This window comes from Lonchura striata, chromosome 14, assembly GCF_050655825.1.
Source record: "Lonchura striata isolate lonStrDom1 chromosome 14, ASM5065582v1, whole genome shotgun sequence".
Classification (NCBI taxonomy): domain Eukaryota; kingdom Metazoa; phylum Chordata; class Aves; order Passeriformes; family Estrildidae; genus Lonchura; species Lonchura striata.
Window position 1 is genome coordinate 9,551,087 of NC_140716.1, and position 20,680 is coordinate 9,571,766.

A 20,680-nucleotide genomic window follows, 5' to 3' on the forward strand; every position below is an offset into this window, starting at 1 on the left:
AATTTAATTTCACAGTAAGCTGTTTGAGGCTTTCAACGCTCCATTAGGTTTTACTAGAATCAGATAATTACTACAAAATGCTTATTTATGCAACCACAGTGGCATTTCTTTAAACAGTTATTATTAGATATTTAACAAATAATGTGCTGCTTACCCAAATTCTTAGCTATTATTAACACTGGTGTAAGAGTCTGGAGAAGAAAACAGCCAAGAATCATTTTGGTTTGGATTCCATCCTACCAAGCATATCAGAGTTAGGTTACAACAGCAGAAGAAATAGATGCAGTGAGTTTAGTTAGATTACATTACCTTACAGCCAGGAAATTAGGTCACACCTAAACACTGCCCTATTGATCAGGCAGTCACATATTAATAGAAATGTTACCTTGCACTCAAACAAATACAACCTTTATCTATACCCTGATTCAGTGCAAACATTTTAAAGCCTCTGCTTCTGCCTTGCACCTAAAAAGTCGATCTGTTTCTTTTCTGCTTCATGCTCTATTACAATTCTCCACTGACAAAGATTCAGGAATCGGGATTTAGCTGACAATTTTGCTGAAACTGCAAGTGACACTGGAATACAGCTGCCTCCTCCCCAGCTGTGCCACACTGCTGGGAGTTAAAAAAATACACTGCTTTTGTTAGTCAACCAAGCAGACAGTTCAAATGGCAAAAAAAGCAAATATAGTAAAGGTGAAATGCTTACAGCCATTTTTAAAGGGTGGAGCCTATTTTAAGACACTATTTTTTTACCTGCTCATATGCCTATTATACGGACAAATCAAACACCAGCATTCATGCTCTTGCCTTTTAGATGAGAAAGGGATTTTTTTTGAGAATTATTACATTTTTTGTTAAAATTAAAACTTGACAAAATATCTCCTTATATATATGCCTCACTTAAGGGCTAGCAGTGCAGCCTAATTTTATCTGGCCAGTTTTAAAAAATAAATTAATGATCCTTTGTTTTAGCAAAATTGGTTATTTAATGGTAGTTTAAAAGCAGTATTAAAAGCAGTTCACAGTTTTTTTCCTCTGTGGAATGCCTTACCAGATCACTGTATATAGCATTAAGAACTTGAATTGGACCTGACATTTCTCTGTAATTTATTCAGTTCACAAATGTATAAATGGCAGCTTGTGCATTTGCATGCAGATTTCAGCATTACACTCCTATCTCATCCTGTGTGCAAAGCCCACCAGCAGCAGATCTCCAGCTCCCAACACCTCGTCCCTGCAGTGTGACCACGCCAGTCCCGCGTGACGCAGCAAAGCACGAGCGCAGCACCTGCCTCGCCAAGGACAGCTCAGCTGGCTGCAGAGCAGCTGCAAATGCACAGCTCTGCACAGCAAACACCTGGGCAATACTTCCTAACAGGGAGGGACACTCATGGGTAAATGACTGTGGACTTTATCAGGTGTGATAAAACTGGACATTTCCTCAACGCTCCTTTTTAGTGGATCCTGGACCAAAAGACAGGTAAGACTTCCTGGGATGTACCAACTTACAAAGTATTCACTGACCAGCCCAATATGGCTTTTTAAGTAAGACAATTCAGAACATTCACAAATAGATTTTAAACAATAATGCTTTGACTAGGAACATTTGCAATGGTGTGTGCTTTCCCCAGTTTAGAAAATTAGGCAAATTAAAGGGGTTTTTTTAGAGTTACACTGTAAGGTGTTTGCAATTATATGCTACAGCCTGTGTCTCAAGATTTATTGTCTATAAAAACTACACTTTTGGAGGGTGTCACGTTAAAGCACTGCATATTTGACAGAAAGAGAGAGACAAATATTTTGGAGCATGGCAGTTGCACATCCAATTTGGGCATGTGAAAGAAGCTCAAGCTAATCCAGCTGTGATTCTCCCAGGAGAGAGGATGCTTTCAAATGCTACAGTGATCATAAACAGAAATGAAGCCATACCACTGTCTGGCCACCAGAACCATCAGTTCTGATCTTCCTCAGCTCTGCAGCTTGTCTATTCTGAATGTAAATAACTTCACTCTCCTCTGTGGACGTGTCACGGCTCATAAAAGGGACTAATTGTATAGAAGCCAGTATGCCCATCTCATCTCATATTCTGATAATCAAATTGTCAAGCAGGAGTCAAAAGGAGAAGTACTGATTTGAAAAATTGTCACTTACTTGCTGTCTAAATATGAACTCAGAATACCAACATTTGGCACCTGTTTTTAAAATCTTGTTGCACATCATTGCCTGCTTTATTATATGAAGAAACACTGCATGGGAGACAGGATAGGGTATATAACTTTGAGGAGACATGCAGCCAGCAGTTTCACTTTTCACATAAAGAACACACTGTTGCCCAAAATTGTAATTAGCTGAACCGAGCTGATGTGCCTTATTGAGGCTTTATGGAGGAGTTAAGAGCGTTAGCGGAATGTGTGAATTCCTGGGGGAAACGCAAAGCGGTGATGCACACACAGATACACAGAGCACAGCTGGCAGGCAGGGGGAGCTGGCTGGCACCCAGAATGTCCCAGAAGAACTGGAGCCCCGGGAAGCAGCAGCAGGACAGCCACACATCCTGGCAGGGGCCCTTGATGCTTGAAGGGGAGAAAGCAGGGAGAGAGACAGAGGAAGGACACTGGGCAGGGAGAGCACTTGCATCTCCCATAGTCCCACAGTGATTCTCTCAGTGACAATTGTCTCCAATGACAGCTTTTTACAGGATGCCAGTCGTGGAAGGTAAGTCTGTACATTCCACCAGCACAAGCTCCTGAAGCTCTGGGGCCTTGCCTGGCTGCTTTTTCACCCATTACACAAAATAATCTTCTGGTAGCTTTCAAGGCTGCAGTGCCTCAATGACCACAAACACATCAGCAATGAGCTGTGTATAGTTGGGACACCTCTGTTTTCAGCTTGTCTATTGTCAGGACCTTTGCTGTCACCTCCTGTTTAAACTATTCACAGTAACAACACATGCCCGGGCTCACAGCCTGAAACACACATTAGATGGCACAGAAAAACATGAAATATGTAACAGACACAGTCCTGGAAGCTCTTACGATCCAAATATGGCCTAACAAAGAGAGTGAGAGACACAGACAGCAAGCACACCAAGGAGCAATTAGAAAACATTATTAAATATGACTGCAGCTCTGTAAAGCTGATAGAAAAAATAATATATTTTAGTTTGTTCTACTTAAAAAATATACATTTATAAAAGTATAAATGGTGATACATGTCATAAATAACAATATGAAAACCCTTAATTAAACAATTTAATAATATAAAACAAAGGTAGAAAAATATAGAAAAATGTAACTATTTGGGCTTAATTGACAGAAAACACTGATGTCAGATTATAGAGCACTGCACGACGTGGGTAGGGAATGTTTGTATTAGAGATTATTATACCTTCACATTAACTAAAATAATTAGTACAAGTGTTCACAGTGTATTTCAAGTGCTGTAATAGTAAATTCCAGTGATTTTGATTTCTTGTAATTAACATATACACACAAATGAATTTAAAACTGCAAGCATAAACATTATTTACTCACTGATCCATTATCACACTGCTAATAGATCAAGCTTAATCAAGTTCTATCAGGTTTTTTGTGATTATACACATTATTAGACAAGTCTCATTTCATTTATTCTCTAAGCAGTTACATTTTATTACAGTCAGAGCTAAGCAAGTTTGAAAGAGACTTGCTGTCGTCTTTTACTCATGTAGCCAGAACAATTAATGAAAAAAAATTAAACACCTGGACTAAATACATCACATAAATAACTTTCCTAGTGAGAACTATCAAGTCACTGATAGCAGTAGCATCATTAAAAAAATGCATTTAAGTAATTTTCTCTAAAGGAATTCAGCCACTTAAAAATAGTTGCTGGATTCTCGGCTTCACAGTCAGTGCTTCTCAGTGGCTTCAGCAGTGTGACCTTGGCTGACAGCAGCTGAATTCTCTGCTGCTGTAACAAAAGGTGTTGAAATGCTGATGCTGTTTCCTGGACACCAGTCTACACTTGAGGTATGAGATGGAGAAGGAAGCACAACGGTCATGTTAAATTGGAACAGGGAGGACAAGCAAGAAAGAAGCTGTGGGAGTTTGCCCCAAGTTTGAAGGGCACTATCTGTGGAACAGACACCAGCCTCGTTGAACTTGAGTCAGGACTGGGGAAGAGCTCAGCTACTAAAGGTGAGATTTTGCTACAGACCACCCAAAAGGGGCAAATGAATGGATTAAGTCTCCTATGGGCAACTTGAAAAAGTCTCTGCATTGCCCTGGGTCTTATGGGATATGAACGTCCCTGACACCTGCTGACAGCAATCCAGGAGATCTGGAACCCAGGAGGCAGTCTGGGACAATCCCTGGACAGACCTAGCAGGCAGTCTGGGACAATCCCTGGACACAGATAGGCCAACCAGGGCCCACTCTCCTGGTCCTACTACTCATGAACATTGAAGTGCTGGGGGGTGTGTTAATCCTGGCAACCTTGGCTGTAGCAGCCTCCAAGGTGGAGTTCAAGGTCCCAAGAGGAGCAGGAAAGGTAGAGAGCACATCTGGGGCCTTATGACAGCACACTGGCTTATTCAGGGATCAGCTACAGGATTCTGTGTGAGGCTGCTCTGAAAGCAAGAGTTTGAGAGGGTTGACAAGTGTTCAAAGACAAGGTCCTATGAACACAAGAATGGTCCTTCTGGATACTCAGGGAAGGCAGTGGGAGAGAGAAAAATGTAGGCTATAAGGAGAATGATCTGGTTAAATGAGGAACTCATGCCTGAGAACCAATGAAAAAAGGACATAAAAGGGAGTTGGAACCAAAGACATACTTGAAAGAAAGAATACTGAAAAAGTACCTGGGTATGCAGCGCTGCTGTCAGGAGAAGCACTCTGAGGGCTGCAACTAGCAGAAGGCAGCAAAAGCTTCAGCTGCTACTTTAGCCATAAAATAATAAAGAAAATAGAGCCCACTGCTGTGTGAGGCAGTGACAAGCAGAGCTTCCTTTGCCTCCCTGCACTGAAATGTTCTCCCAGAGCTGAGGAGCACAAGAAACACCAGGGACAGAACCAGAATCTCCTGTAAGTTTCAACCCAGGCCATCCCATGGGACTGATGGGATGAATCCAAGAGTACTGAGAGTGCTGGCTGATGTCACTGTGAGGCACTGCTCTATAAACATGGCTGTGGAGCTGGGATGTTGCAGTCTGGATGAGTAGAGAACAAGATGGATGAGGAATTGGCTGTTGGACTGAAACTGGACTGTTGGGCTCCGGGTATATTGGTAATGGAACAATATGGGAAGTTTTCATAAAACCAAACAGGAAGTTCCAACTTCATAGGAGAACAGTAACATTTTTAGAAATAAATTTCTAGATATTTAGAAAAATGCAAATAAACACATAATCTGATCAATATTATTTTACAGATTACCATTTTTGTCATACTAAATTATATTATACTCAATGCACACAAATACCTTCAGAAGGAAATCCTTCATTGTCATGGTGTATCCAAGTGTAAGCATGGAGTTCATAGAAATTATATTCAGTGAGATAGTTGCACTATAAGGTATCACTTAAAATTCTTCATGTGACTGTACCACAATATTAGTGTTACCAAGAATAGATATCCTATTCTGATTATGTAATCAAGAAAAACTTCTGGAAATAATATTCAGAGTACAAACTACTTTTAATCAGCAGCTAAATACCAAGATATGATTACTTAGTTGCTCTAATGACATCTGTAATGGATTCCAAGTGCTGTGCCTGATTGCTTCCCAGCTGATCAGGATTCTGTTCATCACTTCTAGCTGCTGGAATTCTGAGATTTCTTGGAGTTCCTCTGCAAAAGGCTTCAACACTGCTTCAGCTAAATGGCTATAGTGCCTGCTTTAAAACAGTCCATCAAAAACTCTACCCTCAGTACTCCATGATAAAATGTTTTAAGAGAAGAGAGGAAGATCTGCATTGCCCACTCGCTTTTTACTGACAGGAGTTGATTAAAAAGCTGTATGATCTCCCTGTCCTTTTAGGCAACTAGTCCAAGCCTGCTAATCCACAGGTATCTGCACCATAGAGCAAATCACTGTTATCTCTGTCATCAGTTTAGACAGAAAGACAAAGGGCTGTAAAATTGTAGTTTTATGTACAATTTAATGGTTAAATTGTACTTTATGTTTATCAATACACAGCAGAGCAAGCCATTTGTATAAACACAAAGGCAATAATGAAGTAATTGTTCCAGCTGAATATTCTACAATTCCTTTTAATAGTGCATTTCCTTAACCACTTTATATAACTACATGATAACACAGGCTTGAAAACTATTAACATAATTTCAATCACCAAGAAATTATTAGTGAAGTTAAAATATGGTGGCTCAAGTGAGGTAATCATAGAATCATTGAATCATTTAGCCTGGAAAATACCCTTAAGTTTACTGAGTAATGAACTGCTCTTTCTTGCAATTTCTTGGAAATTGCACGAGGCAGCTTCAAATATTTATACAAGGCACAGCACACCCAGCACACAATGTAGGTGATCTCACCAGTACAAACCACTCAGTTTCTTTCACATGTCTGTTAACAAAATGAATAATGCTAATGTTTTGCAAAGCCCTGACAGGTTTGTATTTAAAACATTACCAAGTCTGAGACATACACTGGCAAAAGGGACAATAATGACACAGAGAACCACTGCTAGAAAAATTAAAACCCAACCAAATACCAGAAGTACCACACACAAGACTTACTGTATCCAGCCATTCAGTCCCCAGTGGAAGTCAGAAGATTGCTGGCTCTCTAGTTCACACTTAAACTCTATCAACAGAGAAGCCTTAACATAATGTTGTTTGAAGTCAAAAGAGACAAAAGGACTCAAAACTTTGCACTGTTTTAAGAGTATTTGAGAAATATCCAGGTAAACAGAAACTAACTTAGCCTCCTGATTTATTTAAATTTTTAGAGTGAAAGATCACTTTCAAAAGGATGTATAACATTTATTATTGATCCTGACTTTTCTTTCTCTTACAATGGATACTGACACCAAAATATCTGGAACACCTACACAAATTAGAAGTCTTAATTATTTATTAAAACTCTGCTATAGGAAGATTATTCCAAAATTTATGGAAGCATGTAAGCCAATAAAACTGCATCATGGCATACTTTATGATCAAGCTACTGAGGTGTTACGCAGTAGATTCAATCTTAAAGCTTAAATCTGTTGTTTTTTACACTTTCCCACTCTTTCAGCAAAACTGTGTTCTGATCAAAAGAAAGCCTACAAATACTGTCAATCAATTTGACAGCTAAAGTCTTAAAATTAACATTGTGGGACACTGAAGGAATTAGTGAAAGGTCTCCAACATGCTTGCAGCCCTGCTGTGTGAGCAGGGGCTGGGAAGCAGCTCCTGAGGTGCAGGTGGAGGGTGAAGCAGAGTGGAGCACAAGGCACAGGATGTTTGCAGGATCCCTGGGTGGATTGTGGTGCTGCCAGTGACAGAGCCAGGGCTGTCTGCAGCTCTGCTGCTTATCAGGGCTAACAAATGTGGGACACGGTGCTTAGATCTGCTTTCCAGACCACTTCTCAGCAGGTAACACCATTTCTAATTTCACTTCCACAAAAAGTACTTATCTTTCTTGTAACTCACCTTTCTCGATTGTTGTTCTTCCTCTCAGTGTACAAAGAAACACACTGAGCTCAGAGTCCCACAGCCACCGGACAGAGTTGCTAGAGCTTGAACTCACTGACCTCTAGCATTTAAAAAACTTAAATATTTGAATATATTAAGCACTAGAAATCTAGAGAATTCTCTGAGCCTTACTCACTTTAGCTACTCAAAAAGCCATATCTAGTTTTTGCTATTTTCTTGGCATTAGTTTTCCCCAGTGGCTAGAGCCCCTCCTTATCATCTCAAAGCAAGCAATTAATTAATGAACGTACAGCCTTAAGATGAATGCTACACAAAGTCAGATGAAAAAAGCAGAATATCTCAAGAATCATCTACAAACCACAGGGTTTTTTTCCCCAAAATACCAAAACAGGAACTAATACTAATGATACTTACGAAAGGCTCTTTTGAAGTTAAGTAAATTAGCCTTATTGCCAATCAGAAATATAAAAAAATGGAATGACCACCTCCATTCTGCACTTTTAACTGCCTTACCTGGCATTCCATGGACAAGGTCTCCACACAGCACAAAGAACTTGGGTTTAGGCTTTAGTTTGTTAATGGCCTGCACTGCTTGCTCTGCTAATTTAATTTCTTCTCCCCATTCATCATCTCCATTATTAGTGTCTCCATGTGTCCAAGCTTTCATCAGTCCAAACTGAGGATCTGCTCCTTGGATGAAGTAGAAGGGCCCCTTCCATTGGTACTCAGCATCTAAGAAAAAAAATAAGGAAAAAAAACCAAACCAGTAGAGACACTTAATAGAGAATAAGAGTTTCCATGCATCATTGATTGTTCTTCAGTAGGTTGACACTGCTTTAATGCACGTACAGAATTCTGTACTCATTCATACACGACAAATATAAAGGCAGAAGTACAAAATTTTCCTCTAATATATAGCTGTAGAAAAAAAATATATTAATCTAATTATAATACATAGTAATTACAGACTGATTAGAGAAGTATGTGAAGAATTCAGCAAATAGTGCTGGAAATTACAAGACTACAACACAGCACAAGTGTGTAACATTAGATTTCAGTTGACTCTTTTAGGATTCCAATTATTGCTTCTTTAATTAAGAAGCTAAAACATACATAGGTTTCACATTTTATGGTTCCAGTAGACTTTTTCTTAAATTATTAAGGAGTTAGATGCTTTTTGTTCTCATAGTTTTAGAGAAAAGTTGGATGCAGCACATTCTGTGAAGCCAGAACTGAAACCACTCAACAGGACCAAGGTCAGCAAACACCAAACCCAGCAACATCAGAATCATCAGCAACAATGAAAATCCAAATTTACTGCTGCCACGATTGCTCCCAAGACCTATGACAAAAAGGTGAGAACTCAGAAACAAATTTCCATTGATAGAGTCAGCATAGGCAGAGGGTAGGACAGAATCTTTACTGGTACAAATTTTGTATACTTCTTTCTCCAGTATTGTAATACCAAATACAACAAAGAAAGGGTGACATATATGACTGCAAGCCCATTTGCAAGAAAAAAATCTCAACACTGGGCAAATAAAACAACAGTTGATTACAAATTTAAAAAAAAAAAAGGGTAGTATGTTTCCTACACTTACATCTCAAGATGGAAGTACAAACACAAGTACACTGTGTTTTCTCCAGCTGTCTATATGCATTCATTTGCAACCTGAATATTTTAGTTTTGACAGCTCTATACATTTACTGTTATTGGAGGTTTTTAAACAGCATTTAAACTGTTAAAAACTCACAAACTACATCCAGCTACAGTTGAATCTAAAAATAAAAGATACAAATTATTTAAAATTGAAATATAATCGTTGAATATACTCTCATATAATGTCAGTCAGATCTGAAATCCATTTTGATGCAAAACTGGTCTTCTAGTAACAGTAGAGAAGAAGCATGTTCAACTCATGGATGTACTTTTGATTTCCTTCCACAAGCTCTAGAACTGAAGCTTCACACTCTGCAAGAAGGGGAGTGTGTTTCTTCCAAGCAAGGTTAGAAAACAGAGTTCAGAATTCATTTCTGGCACCATGGATATGGATAGGCTGGAGTGAGGGATGAGGAATGTAGGCAACTCCCGGAAGCTGCTTGGAATTGTCATCTGTTGCTATGGCATCAGATCGTTTTTCCAAATGAAAGCCTCTGTACTTTACTTAAACTAACATTTCATTTCTAAACAAAATTATTTATATACCAGCACTGACTTAATCTAAATAATAATCATGTATTTTATAGACAGAAACTTCTAGCCACTCATTGGCTTTTAATTCTGAAATAAAATTTACTCTTCAAGTTACACAACTGTTCAGAGAAGTGAAATGATCTATCAATCCATGAGTTTGCAGTATAAGCCTTATGGAACCACTTGAATGCCAAAAATAATTTAGGTTTTTATTTTATAACTTGCATAAAAAATACAATTGCCGTAAAAGCAGCTTCATGATGCAGTAAAGGCACTGTTTGTGCAGAGAAATCAGGTTACAGTTTTTATAGGCAGAAAGTTATAGTAGAAAAAATCAGTTAAGGAAGCTTGCATCAGAAGCCCTTTATGACCTCTACAAAACGAAAGTGAATAAAAGAAATGTCTGGAACAGAAACTTGGTTTGGAGGAATGGCACAATTTATTCATTAAATGGGGAAAAAAGAGCTAACCTTTGAACTAAATAGCAGGCCTACCAATACCATTCCCTTTTCCAGCAACCTGATAGACAGTACTGATAAATCAATGCTGAGCAAAATCTACTTGTTTTGCATTGTTTAATCTGAAGCCAGTATTTTTACCATAGTAGCCTAAGTAAAATATAGTTACATTTCTTTATTTTTACAGAGACTACTTAGAAAAAGAGCTAGCATTTGCTTTTAAAGACTGTGTTTCAAGTATGGACAGACTGTGCTATCCTTTCAGAGCCCCAGCAATGGTGCGTGGTGGGCACAGGCAGCTGCAGCACCTGGAGCAGTCCAGGCTGGATGGCACAGGCAGCAGGGCTGGCCCAGGTCCCAGGAACTTCAGGTAGAACACTTCAGCATACACAGGTCTGGCAAGCAATGCACTCTCAGGGAGCAGGTGGGAAAGCCAGACTAGGGGTTATTCTAATACATGTTTCAGGGTTATTTTATTTTCCTGACCTATATTCATGCCAATACAGTAACTCTCTAGGTTTTAAGTACCTGACTGTTCCTAAGACTGTGCACAGATGCTCTGGTTTGAGTGGGTGAGTGATGGTCATGTGAGGCAAAGAGAGAGACTGATAAGATGAATTTCAAAAGAGAAGTTCAGTACACAGACAGAATCAAGAAATGGCAGAAGAAAGGAGAAACAGAAGATGCAGGGGTGGAGGTGGTGAAGAGTGGGGAGAAAAGGAAGGAGATCGGAGGTGAAAAAAGAAAGGAACTGAAAATGATGCAAAGGTATGTGCTATATTCTCCTGTGGGAAAGAAAAAGATAAAATGAAGAAAGTGAAGCAGGGATATCAGAAGAGAGCCAGGAATCAGGGCTACATGGATAACATTTACTTAAAATGTTAGTTCAATTAACTGGTCTTAGTCAAATAATTCAGTCAATAGCTATTTCTGTGGTATTCAATAACTCATCAGATATTTACAAAAATAACAGGAAGGCTGAATAAATATTTTCTACCTTTGTCTTGTTATTTGATCACTCTAATCAGAAACATTAAAAACAAATAACCTTAGTACTTAAACCAAATTCCATTAGCTTACTATTTATCAATTGTTATTCACAGTTTTTTTTCCCATGAAACAAAAGTATATGGGAACAAAATAAAGTTAGGACACTGTTTAAACTTACAACTTAACTTTTTCCTTAAAATCAGGAATGTGCTTTAATTACTGCAAAGTACTATAAATATAAAAACAGAATATCATGATTAGAATTGCATAAGTACACCACTGGTGTGAACTTGCACCTGGCACCAATCTTAAGCCTGTTTTGAATTCAGTTAATCCAGGAAGTAACTCTTGAGTGTCCTCACTGGTCTGTCTTCAGAGTTGTTTTTGCAAGTTTTTCCTCTTCTTTGCAAGCCGTGACAGTAGTCAGCTGAAGTTGCAAGTGTTGCTACTAGTGCAGTTTCACTAATTCTGGCCTGCATGAGCACTCTTCCAACAAGCCAATATGGTAAGAGGGTGGCAACAAGAAACAGCTGGAAAAAGCATCTTCCACTACCACAGATGGACCCAGAAGTCTTCTGCCTTACAATGACATGGTAATGGACCCTGTTCAGATAATTATTCTGTACCCTCCTTTTCTCCCTCACCATCTGCTTCTTAATTTCTTGATTCAGCTACCCACAGAACAGGTACTGTGACCAAGCAAATAAATCTTGTCTTCCCTATAAGTCAGGCCCCGCAAGGCCCTGTTTGAACCCCTTCTCTGGTCTTTGCACTGGATCTCAAGAACAGTGCTCAGGGAGATCCTTCTGCTCCCATGCTGGGGTCTGTCCAAGCCTGGCAGAGGGGAACTAACAAACACCACTGGGCACAAGTGGTGGGAGGGCCAACTGCTGCTTCTGCAGCAATCCTCTAGTCATGATCCAAGTCCCAGCTGCTGCCTCCAAAGGTTTCAGTCAAATAACGTGTGCAATGGCTATCATCCCTTCATATGTAGCAAATGACTTCTGTGGGAATAACAGTAAAGACATTCTTCTCACTAGGAGTTTAAATTTTCAAGCCTTTAGATGAGCTATTTCGTTGTATTCGATGAAGTGCACGCTAGGTAAAGTGACAGAAGATTAGGATTCAATTAATATTTTTTTCTGTCCTCTCCCTTCCATCACAAAATTGAATGAAGCTGAGAATGCCTGAAAATTGGCTCTTCATCCGTACAGACATTGAAGGTGTTTGTGAATCTCAAAATTTACCATAACAATATGAAAACACAAATGCAGAACAAAGTTGAGACTTCTCTGATAACTGATGCACATGTGGTTTCCACTTCTGAAGGACAAATGATGTCTGTGGACCTGCTCTTACACACCAAGCAACAGAAAACTCCTATTTCAAAGCAGTTTTGGTTCCAGATCTCCTTAAAAGCACAGCTGATCGCCACTGAAGAAGTCCAACTTCTGAACATGTTGTTATGCCTCAGTTTCAATAGTTTCCTTCTCTTTTTCTGCTCCCATGAATGCCAAAGTACAGACAGAGGATCAATGAGCTGTATTTTTAGTAGCACTGGCTGAAAAACAGTGCCAGCTTCTAATTTTATCTAAGGATTAATTCTATGAAGGACTGAAGAAGTCAGCAGCAACTCACCAGAGAAAACCTCAGCCATGTATTATGATCACAGGCAAAAAAATACTTCAAGGACTTAAGTGGGATTTCAGCTGAATCTCCCAACTTCTAAAGGACAATAGCTAATCTCTTGTTGCGCCTCCATTTCTTCCCCTTTTGCTTTTCCTAGTTTCACCTCCCTTTTCTCGCCCCATCTCCAAGGATCACCAACACATCTATTGAGATTGCTCACAAAAACTACTGGCCTCTGCCAGGCACATAGGATTGTGGATCCTGGTGGGATTTCCAGTATTTCCCTGGTGGCATTTTTTATAAGTACTTTGGTTGGGTTCAACAATACATTGGTGTTCTTCCTCCTCTACACTCTGCAGAATTTAATGGAAACAAATCAGTTATAGAAAGTTACTCCTGTCCATAATCTCTCTTTGGACACTGCTATACCAGCGTGGTTTGGATGTGGACACATGTCCAGTGCCTGCTCAGTCCATCACGGGCAGTACAAATACAAAAATGCCCTCATTGTCACGTTGGGTTTGACAGAAGAATCAATACCACTTCTCTGAAAATCAGAGCACAGCAGAGGGACATGGTTCCTTGCCCTGAGTTGTCTCTTCCTACAAAGTGTGCCTGTGATTCTTTTTCTGAGTAAAATTAAAAAGGAAGCACAACCTTCGTTTTCCAAAGAAGGTCTATGCAGGAAGGAAAATGGAATCTCTTAAATGAAGTCAGTATGTACACATGATAGACAACATAAACAGCAACAATTTGTTTCCATCACTCTCAGTCCTGAAATAGCTTGAAAACCAATAAAGGAATTGTGCTATATTTTTAATAATTTCTTGTTATATATTTTAACATATAAATATATAATATAAATATTTTATATTATCAGTAGAAGTGGCTTAGAAAATTCATTCTTTTTGTATGCCTAAATACAAAAGATTTCAGTCTAAAGAAATATGCAAGTCTTTCAGCTGTTTTTTTTCCATGTGTACCTGGAAGTCTACCAAGAGATATGACTACTGAAGGTTCTGTTGAATGACCAAGGCAACCTGTCATTAATTATGCCATTTTAAGTTCCAGGTGAAAAAAACTCTTCAAAACAGGTATTAAAATACATTTTCAGAGAGACAAAAAAAATAACCTTTTAAAGGGTAATTATTAGAAACTTTGTACTACAAAAATGCTGTCAGTAGAAACACTAAATGATAGAATATGGTTTCTCAAATAAATGAGACAGTGCTACTGTTATCAAAAGACATACTTTTAAACTTCTTAGATAACTATGAAGGTAAGAAATGCCCCCTCAGACACAGTTTATTTGTACTGAGGGCTACAGAAGCTAAATTCTAGTCATGCCTTATGCCCACCCCCAAATTTAACATGTAAACTCATTACAAAAACTTTACAGCCCAGAACTGTAGGTGTGAAGGGGGGTGGTTTGCATAATGACAAGGTGAAGTCACAGAAAGTTTCTCAAAACCCACGTAAAAATTTCCCTAATCCATATGAGAGATGGAGACAGTACTGGGAATGGAATATGCAAGCTGGGAAGCAGTTCTGATCAGTACTCAAAAATATTACTGTTGAAGAGCTCTAGAACAGTAATCATAATGTGCCAAGATCTAACACTCTTCTGAAAGCAAGAAATCAACTGCGGTTGTATTTAATTTCAAAGGAAGGCGAATTATATATAATTATGATGCTTTTAAAAAGTGCAAAAATCCTTGAAGGCAGCATGGAAACAACTCAAAGACACTATCCCAGAGGCTCAGACCATATGCACAGCATTTAATAAGGACTTCAGGAAGACCAAAAAGAATCCAGAGTGCCTAAACTACTTAAGTAATAGCAAAAAGGAGGCTAGTAAGAGCAGGTCAGCATCCTTTGAAAAGCTAAAGCCTTCAAATAAAAAAAAAAAAAAACAGGAAAGATTTTATACACTGAAAGGTTTGGTACTGAAGGCCTAGAAGTCAGGGTAAAAAAAGTGAGGAACTGGAAACAGCATAAAACTGAGAATTAATAAAGCACTTTGTACAGGAATTAGGAGCAGGTAGTCACATGTATCATGAGGGAACTTGTGAAGCTCTAATGCAATAATTCCTCCTGACCGCACATCAGATCTGTCTCAAATCAAAGTATCAGTAGATGATTCAACAAATAGACACAGGCACTAACAAACCACTCAGATTAGGTGGCATCCATAGAATTCCTCAAAAGTGAAAATCAGCAAACTTCTGGGGAGTTATCCTTAAACCTGCCCTTGCACCAGGAACAGGGAGGTGGTCACCATTACATCTACATTTAAAGGCATTTCCTGAGCCATCTGGTAACAACTGACTATAAAAGTGGCATCTGTACAGACCATTGAAACACAAAACAAGTAAACACCTTCTGTGTTTACTGATTCTTCAGAAAGAGTACTCAACAGCTTTTACAGGGACAAGGGAGATCCATTTGATCCCATCTCCATGAGACATCTAACAGCTACTCACCAAAGACTCTTATGGAAGCCAAGCTGTCTGGAAATAGGAAATGAAGCCCTTGCATGCACAGAAAACTGCTAAGAAAAACAAAAATGGACAAGACACCCAGATGCCACCTGGATCTGTACTGGGACCAGTATACTGTTCAACAAACTCAAAACAATCAGTCACAGCAACTGAACAGTGAGGATGTGGAATTTGCTAAAATTAAGCCATTTGGCAGCATGAGAATCAGGCCTGGTTCTGAAGAGCTGAGGAGAGACTTCCTATGCAGTGAGTGTTCAAAAAAGGATGAACTTTGTGCAAAAAAGTGAAGCATAGTGCACATGGGGAAAACACCACCAACTTAATAAGATTTTTACCAAGTGCTACTAAGAAGTCACCTCAACATTAAAAAATGGCAAAAAATCTGAGATTGGAAAGGAATAGAGAACAGAGCAAAATTTAAATATGAGAAGTAATTGAATAAACTTTGAGAGTATGTAAAAGATTGGTGGGGGAGGCATGACAAAGGAACAGAAAATCACATGTGGAACTGAGACTCTGAAGATGCAATACTAGTTATTTGCCTGTTCCACATAAAGATTTTGGAACCATCAACTAAAACTAGCAAAAGACAGGTTCAAACAGACACTTCTCAACCAGTTAAACTGACAGAACTATCACTTGTTTAGTTACTTGAAAAAAGTGTTCCACCACTTTCACATGAATTCTTTGCACAGTATGCTACTGACATACTCAGGAAAAAAAAACCCCAAAAAAACACCAAAAATACAAAACAAAATAACTCCCTGACTTCTGGAGAGAAGTGGTGAAGACAGCACTTGCCCAAACATATGGTCCTGTTTCTTCACTTAAATACTAATAGAAGGAGTAGACAGCTGAAGCAAAATTTCACACAGGCAGAAAAGAGATAATTTATTTTACAAAGTAAAGCCAAACCATACAAAGGTCTATTGCCCATCAGGTAGGGCATTTATACACTGTTTACTACTGTGCCTCATTGATTATGTGGAATTTCAATCCCTCACCTCAAGCTCCTCATGCACATGTCCCACATGAAGGGCAGATAAGAGTAGGTTACAGGTATAACCTCCACGTTATGTAAAAACAGACTGAACAATTTATCAGTAGGGAAGAGGAACTTTGCAAAAAGTGTAAGAAGAAGGAAGGAAATTTAGCTCTCAATAGTGGCTTTCAAATTTTAAAAGGAAACAGTGTGCCAAGCCACAGCAGTGGCAGTAAATGTGGATACATGTTTAACAGAAGTGAAACCTTAAGACTGAGAAAAGCAACAAAATGGAGATAACTGATTTTTGTCTTAAACTGCATGAAAATTTGCCTGAGTTTTAACAGCCCTTGGTTCTCTTTTTTCCTAATAATTTAGTCACTAAAGTATTGTGTTGAACTTTGGCCTCTTAAGAAAGACCCAAGTAAATTATTTACAACAATACTGCACCCAAAGATGGTAGCTGGACTATGATAGCCTAACAAATCCTGAACAAGGTTAAAAGCAACCAACTGGTAAGAAAAATCTTAACTAATATTTAAAGAACTCCAAACAAGGATGCTTCAGGAGAAAGAAGCATACCTGGGAACAGATTCCCAAATTATGTTTTCTTCCATGTTTAAGGAAATTTTCAAGAAGGAGTTAGATATAGCTTTTATTCAGAAACTTTTACACTGCTGTTGAACACTCCTTTTGTCAAAATTTCACTATATAGTTGATTTAACTAGGTGGCTTGTCTGCCATCTGTCCCCTCAGCAAATGCTAGGCATTCTGTTCCAAACAAACCAGACCATCTGCAATTAATAGGTTGCCAGAATGGCTGTATACATATACTTCACATGCTCTGAGTTGGTGATTTTTCTTTATTTGGCAACAAGCAAAGCCAAATATTTCCAGTGCAACCCAAGAAAAGACCACAAAATTGATGGGATGAAATAGCCTTGCTGACCTCACCAAACCAATACAATTTGAAATTCATAAATACAGAGAAATAGAATACCTTCTACACATGACCATAGAAAATGATTTCTTAACACAGCTGTGTCCCTGAAAAACCCCAGCACACTGTAGAACCTCTATCCTTGGGCGAATTTTACAAACAGGTGCATACACTGAGATGTTCAACGAGTTAAATGTGCGCCTCTGGGTCCAGCTGCAAGCAAGAACCAGCAGTCACCGGCGGCTGCCACCTTTGGCTCGGCCTCGTCTCCTCCTGTACCTGGTGGGTGTGGAAGCAGGTCTGCCTTGGCTGGCTGCAGCCCAGGGTTCGCCGGCTGCTCCTGCACGGCGGGTAAGGGCCAGGGGAGCACCTGTGCTGCTGACCGGAGCGGGCTGAGCACCCCGGGGAAAGCAGCATCTTACCAAGCTGCGAACCACCCCACGGCTGCCTTTGGTTTGAGCACCAAGAGTGACCCAGGGGGTAACTGTTAGGTCACCCCTACAGGTACAAACACAGGGCAGCACAGTGCTGGCACCAACAGCTTCACAGGCTATCGAGACCCGGTTCAGCAGCACAGGTATTTTAAAACGAATCCGGTGCTGGACACTGCTGGCGTCTTCACGGGAGCCAAAGCGTGGGGACAAATCTGGGCGGCTCCGGGCGCGCCCCGGCACAGCGGGGGCAGCGGGGCGGCCACGGCTCCGTCCGTCCGCGCTGCGGCCGCCGGTGCCCCCGTGTGCCCCGCTCCCCGGCCGCGGCCCGCCGGCACACGGCCCAGGCCCCGGCGCTCCACACCTCCCTCTCCGGGCGGCAGCTCCTCCCGCCGCCGGGGAAGCCCGGGGCCTCCCTCCGCACGCCCCTCCCGCCCGGCAGCGCGGCGGGGAAGAGCCGCAGGAGACGGCGCGGCTCGGCCGGCGCTCCCCGTACCTGGGCGGAAGGCGGTCAGAGTCCTGCCGCGGGCTCTCAGGAACACGCTCCCCGCCGCCGCCATCGCCCCGGCCCGCGCGGCCGCCGCCACCGCCGGGCCCGGCCGCCGAGGGGGCGGCACCGCCTCCGCCGGGGGCGGCGCCTGGCGCGGGCGGCCCCGGCTCGCTCCCGGGCCGGGCGCTGCGGCCGCGCTGGAGGCTGCGGGTGTGCTGTGAGGGGAGCGGCGAGAAGCGGTGGCCGGCTGGCTCTGGGGCGAGCCTTGGGATGGCCCTGGAAACGGGGAGTGCTGCGGGGCGGCTCCAGGCGCCGCCATGTGCGGGGGGCGGCTTAGGATGGAACCTGCCCCGGAGATGCGCTGACTTTTAAATAAATTATAATAAAGTAATAGATTACGTCATATTCAGCTTGTTCCTTACCTGCTTGTTCCTTAACTCCATGTCTAAAAGCATTGGCAACCTTCCTTTGCGTCTTCATGTGTTGCTCTTGCCAGGTTTCCTCAGTGTTTAAACGTGCTCCCGAATTTAGGTATCACCAGCAACTCTCTGAAAAAGAAAAGTTACACAGAAAAAGCAAAGGCCTAGTGTCCCCCTGCTGCCCCGAGCTCAGCCTGCCCTGGGCTGGCTGTGGGCACTGTGGCAGGCACGGACCAGGGCCCACACAGTTCATGCTCCTGTCAGAACCAAGCTACAAGTGAGGTGATGACTGAAATGTATGGGTGACCCTTACAAGGCAATGTTTTCTTCATCTCTTCTGACCTAGAATTCCTTTTTGACCCAGCCATCCAGGAACAGCAATACAGTTGCAGTTTCCCAGTTGAACAGCTGGGATCCCATTATTCTGCGTGGTGCAGCATGCAGAGTTCTGAGTGCTTCTATTCATCGTGTGAAATCTGCAGCAACGTGTTAGAAGAGGTTAATGCTGTCAACTAAAATGCATTCCTATGGCTAGATGGCTTTTCCATCTGTAAAATGTGGGTATTATTAACCACAAGTAAAAACAGCTTCTTCAGTCCTACTTGTAAACTGCTTAAAGATCATTAGACGGAAAGCGCTAGGTGAAGTCTTTTTTATTAAGTAGTTTTTGTCAATTTGCCTCTTTATGAGGCAGCATGTGGTATATTAAGCAAATAAAAACTAAAGTGCATTTTTAAGTCTCAGGTGTAGCCTATCTAAATATCCCAACACCATCATAGGAAGGGGTGATCACAGTCTCATGGTAGAACTGCTCATATAAGAGCAGTTGGCTCAGTCATGCAAATAATTTTTTTTTTTACCTTTTCTATTTCTTTTCCATTTTCTTCTCATTTGCTTGATAGGGCTGAGTAGCTATAAACCAGAATATATGACTGCTGCATGACTTCAGCTAAAATCAGAATTAATTTTGCAAGTGAAATAACATCAAGAACAGGCCAAAAAAATGTAGATTGTTTTGGCAAAGCAACATAGTGTGGTTCTGGAGCACAAGGACATGAAATTGTGGTCAGCACCTGAATTACCTTTGTTGTACTTAACCTGGATGTGTTGCTAAAGGCAACCATGTTTCTTGTCAAGTTATGCATGTCTGAAAGATTGAATCAGAGATGGGGATTGTAAGATCTTCTAGATTTATCTAAGTCTGTAACTTCACAGCTCTTTTTTCCTAGACATGCTCTCCTCTACAAAATTCTGTTGTCAGTACTTGTAGTCTGTTGTATTTGATGTCTTTGCAGGATGGATCATGGATTAGCCTCAGGATGCTCAGGATGGTGAGTGTGCAACCTGCCTATGTTGCCTCCTCCTCAAATGAAAACCTTTGATCTTATATCACCTAGAGGATTACTTATGATAATGAGGAAGCCATGAGAAATTTTAATTTTGTAATTTAAACACATTTTCTTGTGTTTTTAGAGCCTGAGTGCAGTGCTTTCATCTGCAGAAATAAAGGAATATTTGTGTATAAATGTGAGAACTGAGAATCAGGACTGTGTATGCAGGAGAGGGATTTCAGCTCTCTCCTGCTTCCTTTACTCTGCCAAATTTGAAATATGCATTTTTGAAGCCAAGCTCATGGACCAAATGCTGTGCAGCTAAACTCATTTTACTATGACTAAGTCGTTCAAAGTTACTACTGATCTATGTTGGTTTAATTATAGATTTTTATGGACTCATTCCAGATGGGGCCTAGATAAAGCATCAGAATTTTGTCATAGGACTTGATTTGTTATACAAAGTGTCATGAATATAATGGCACTGAATAAATAATTTACAGTAACACGTGTCTCCTCTTATTTATAGAGTATAAATTGAGAGTTTTACTAATTTTATAAAGTTAGTGTGAACATACAGAGGGAAATGTACCATTCTGGGAGGGCATGCAGTATATTGAAAAGAAGAGATTAAAAGTGGGAAATGCAAGCATTGAAAATAAAATTCTTATA

General features: G+C 40.6%; 1 protein-coding gene across 2 annotated transcripts in view; it reads right to left on the reverse strand.

The window, feature by feature from the left end:
• The window catches only part of CPPED1 (calcineurin like phosphoesterase domain containing 1), a 55,464-nt gene that overhangs the window by 20,902 nt on the left and 13,882 nt on the right, over nucleotides 1-20,680 (reverse strand). Inside the window, exons 2-3 of one of the 2 annotated variants that reach the window (XM_085592379.1) lie at nucleotides 18,681-18,806; nucleotides 8,157-8,375 (exon numbers count right to left, since the gene is read on the reverse strand). In XM_085592379.1, coding sequence (XP_085448505.1) covers nucleotides 8,157-8,375; nucleotides 18,681-18,738 — 277 coding nt within the window. In that variant the 5' untranslated portion in view covers nucleotides 18,739-18,806. Of the gene's footprint in view, nucleotides 1-8,156; nucleotides 8,376-18,264; nucleotides 18,366-18,680; nucleotides 18,807-20,680 lie in introns of those variants that run through there. The other variant, XM_021539835.3, reaches the window with a different exon arrangement.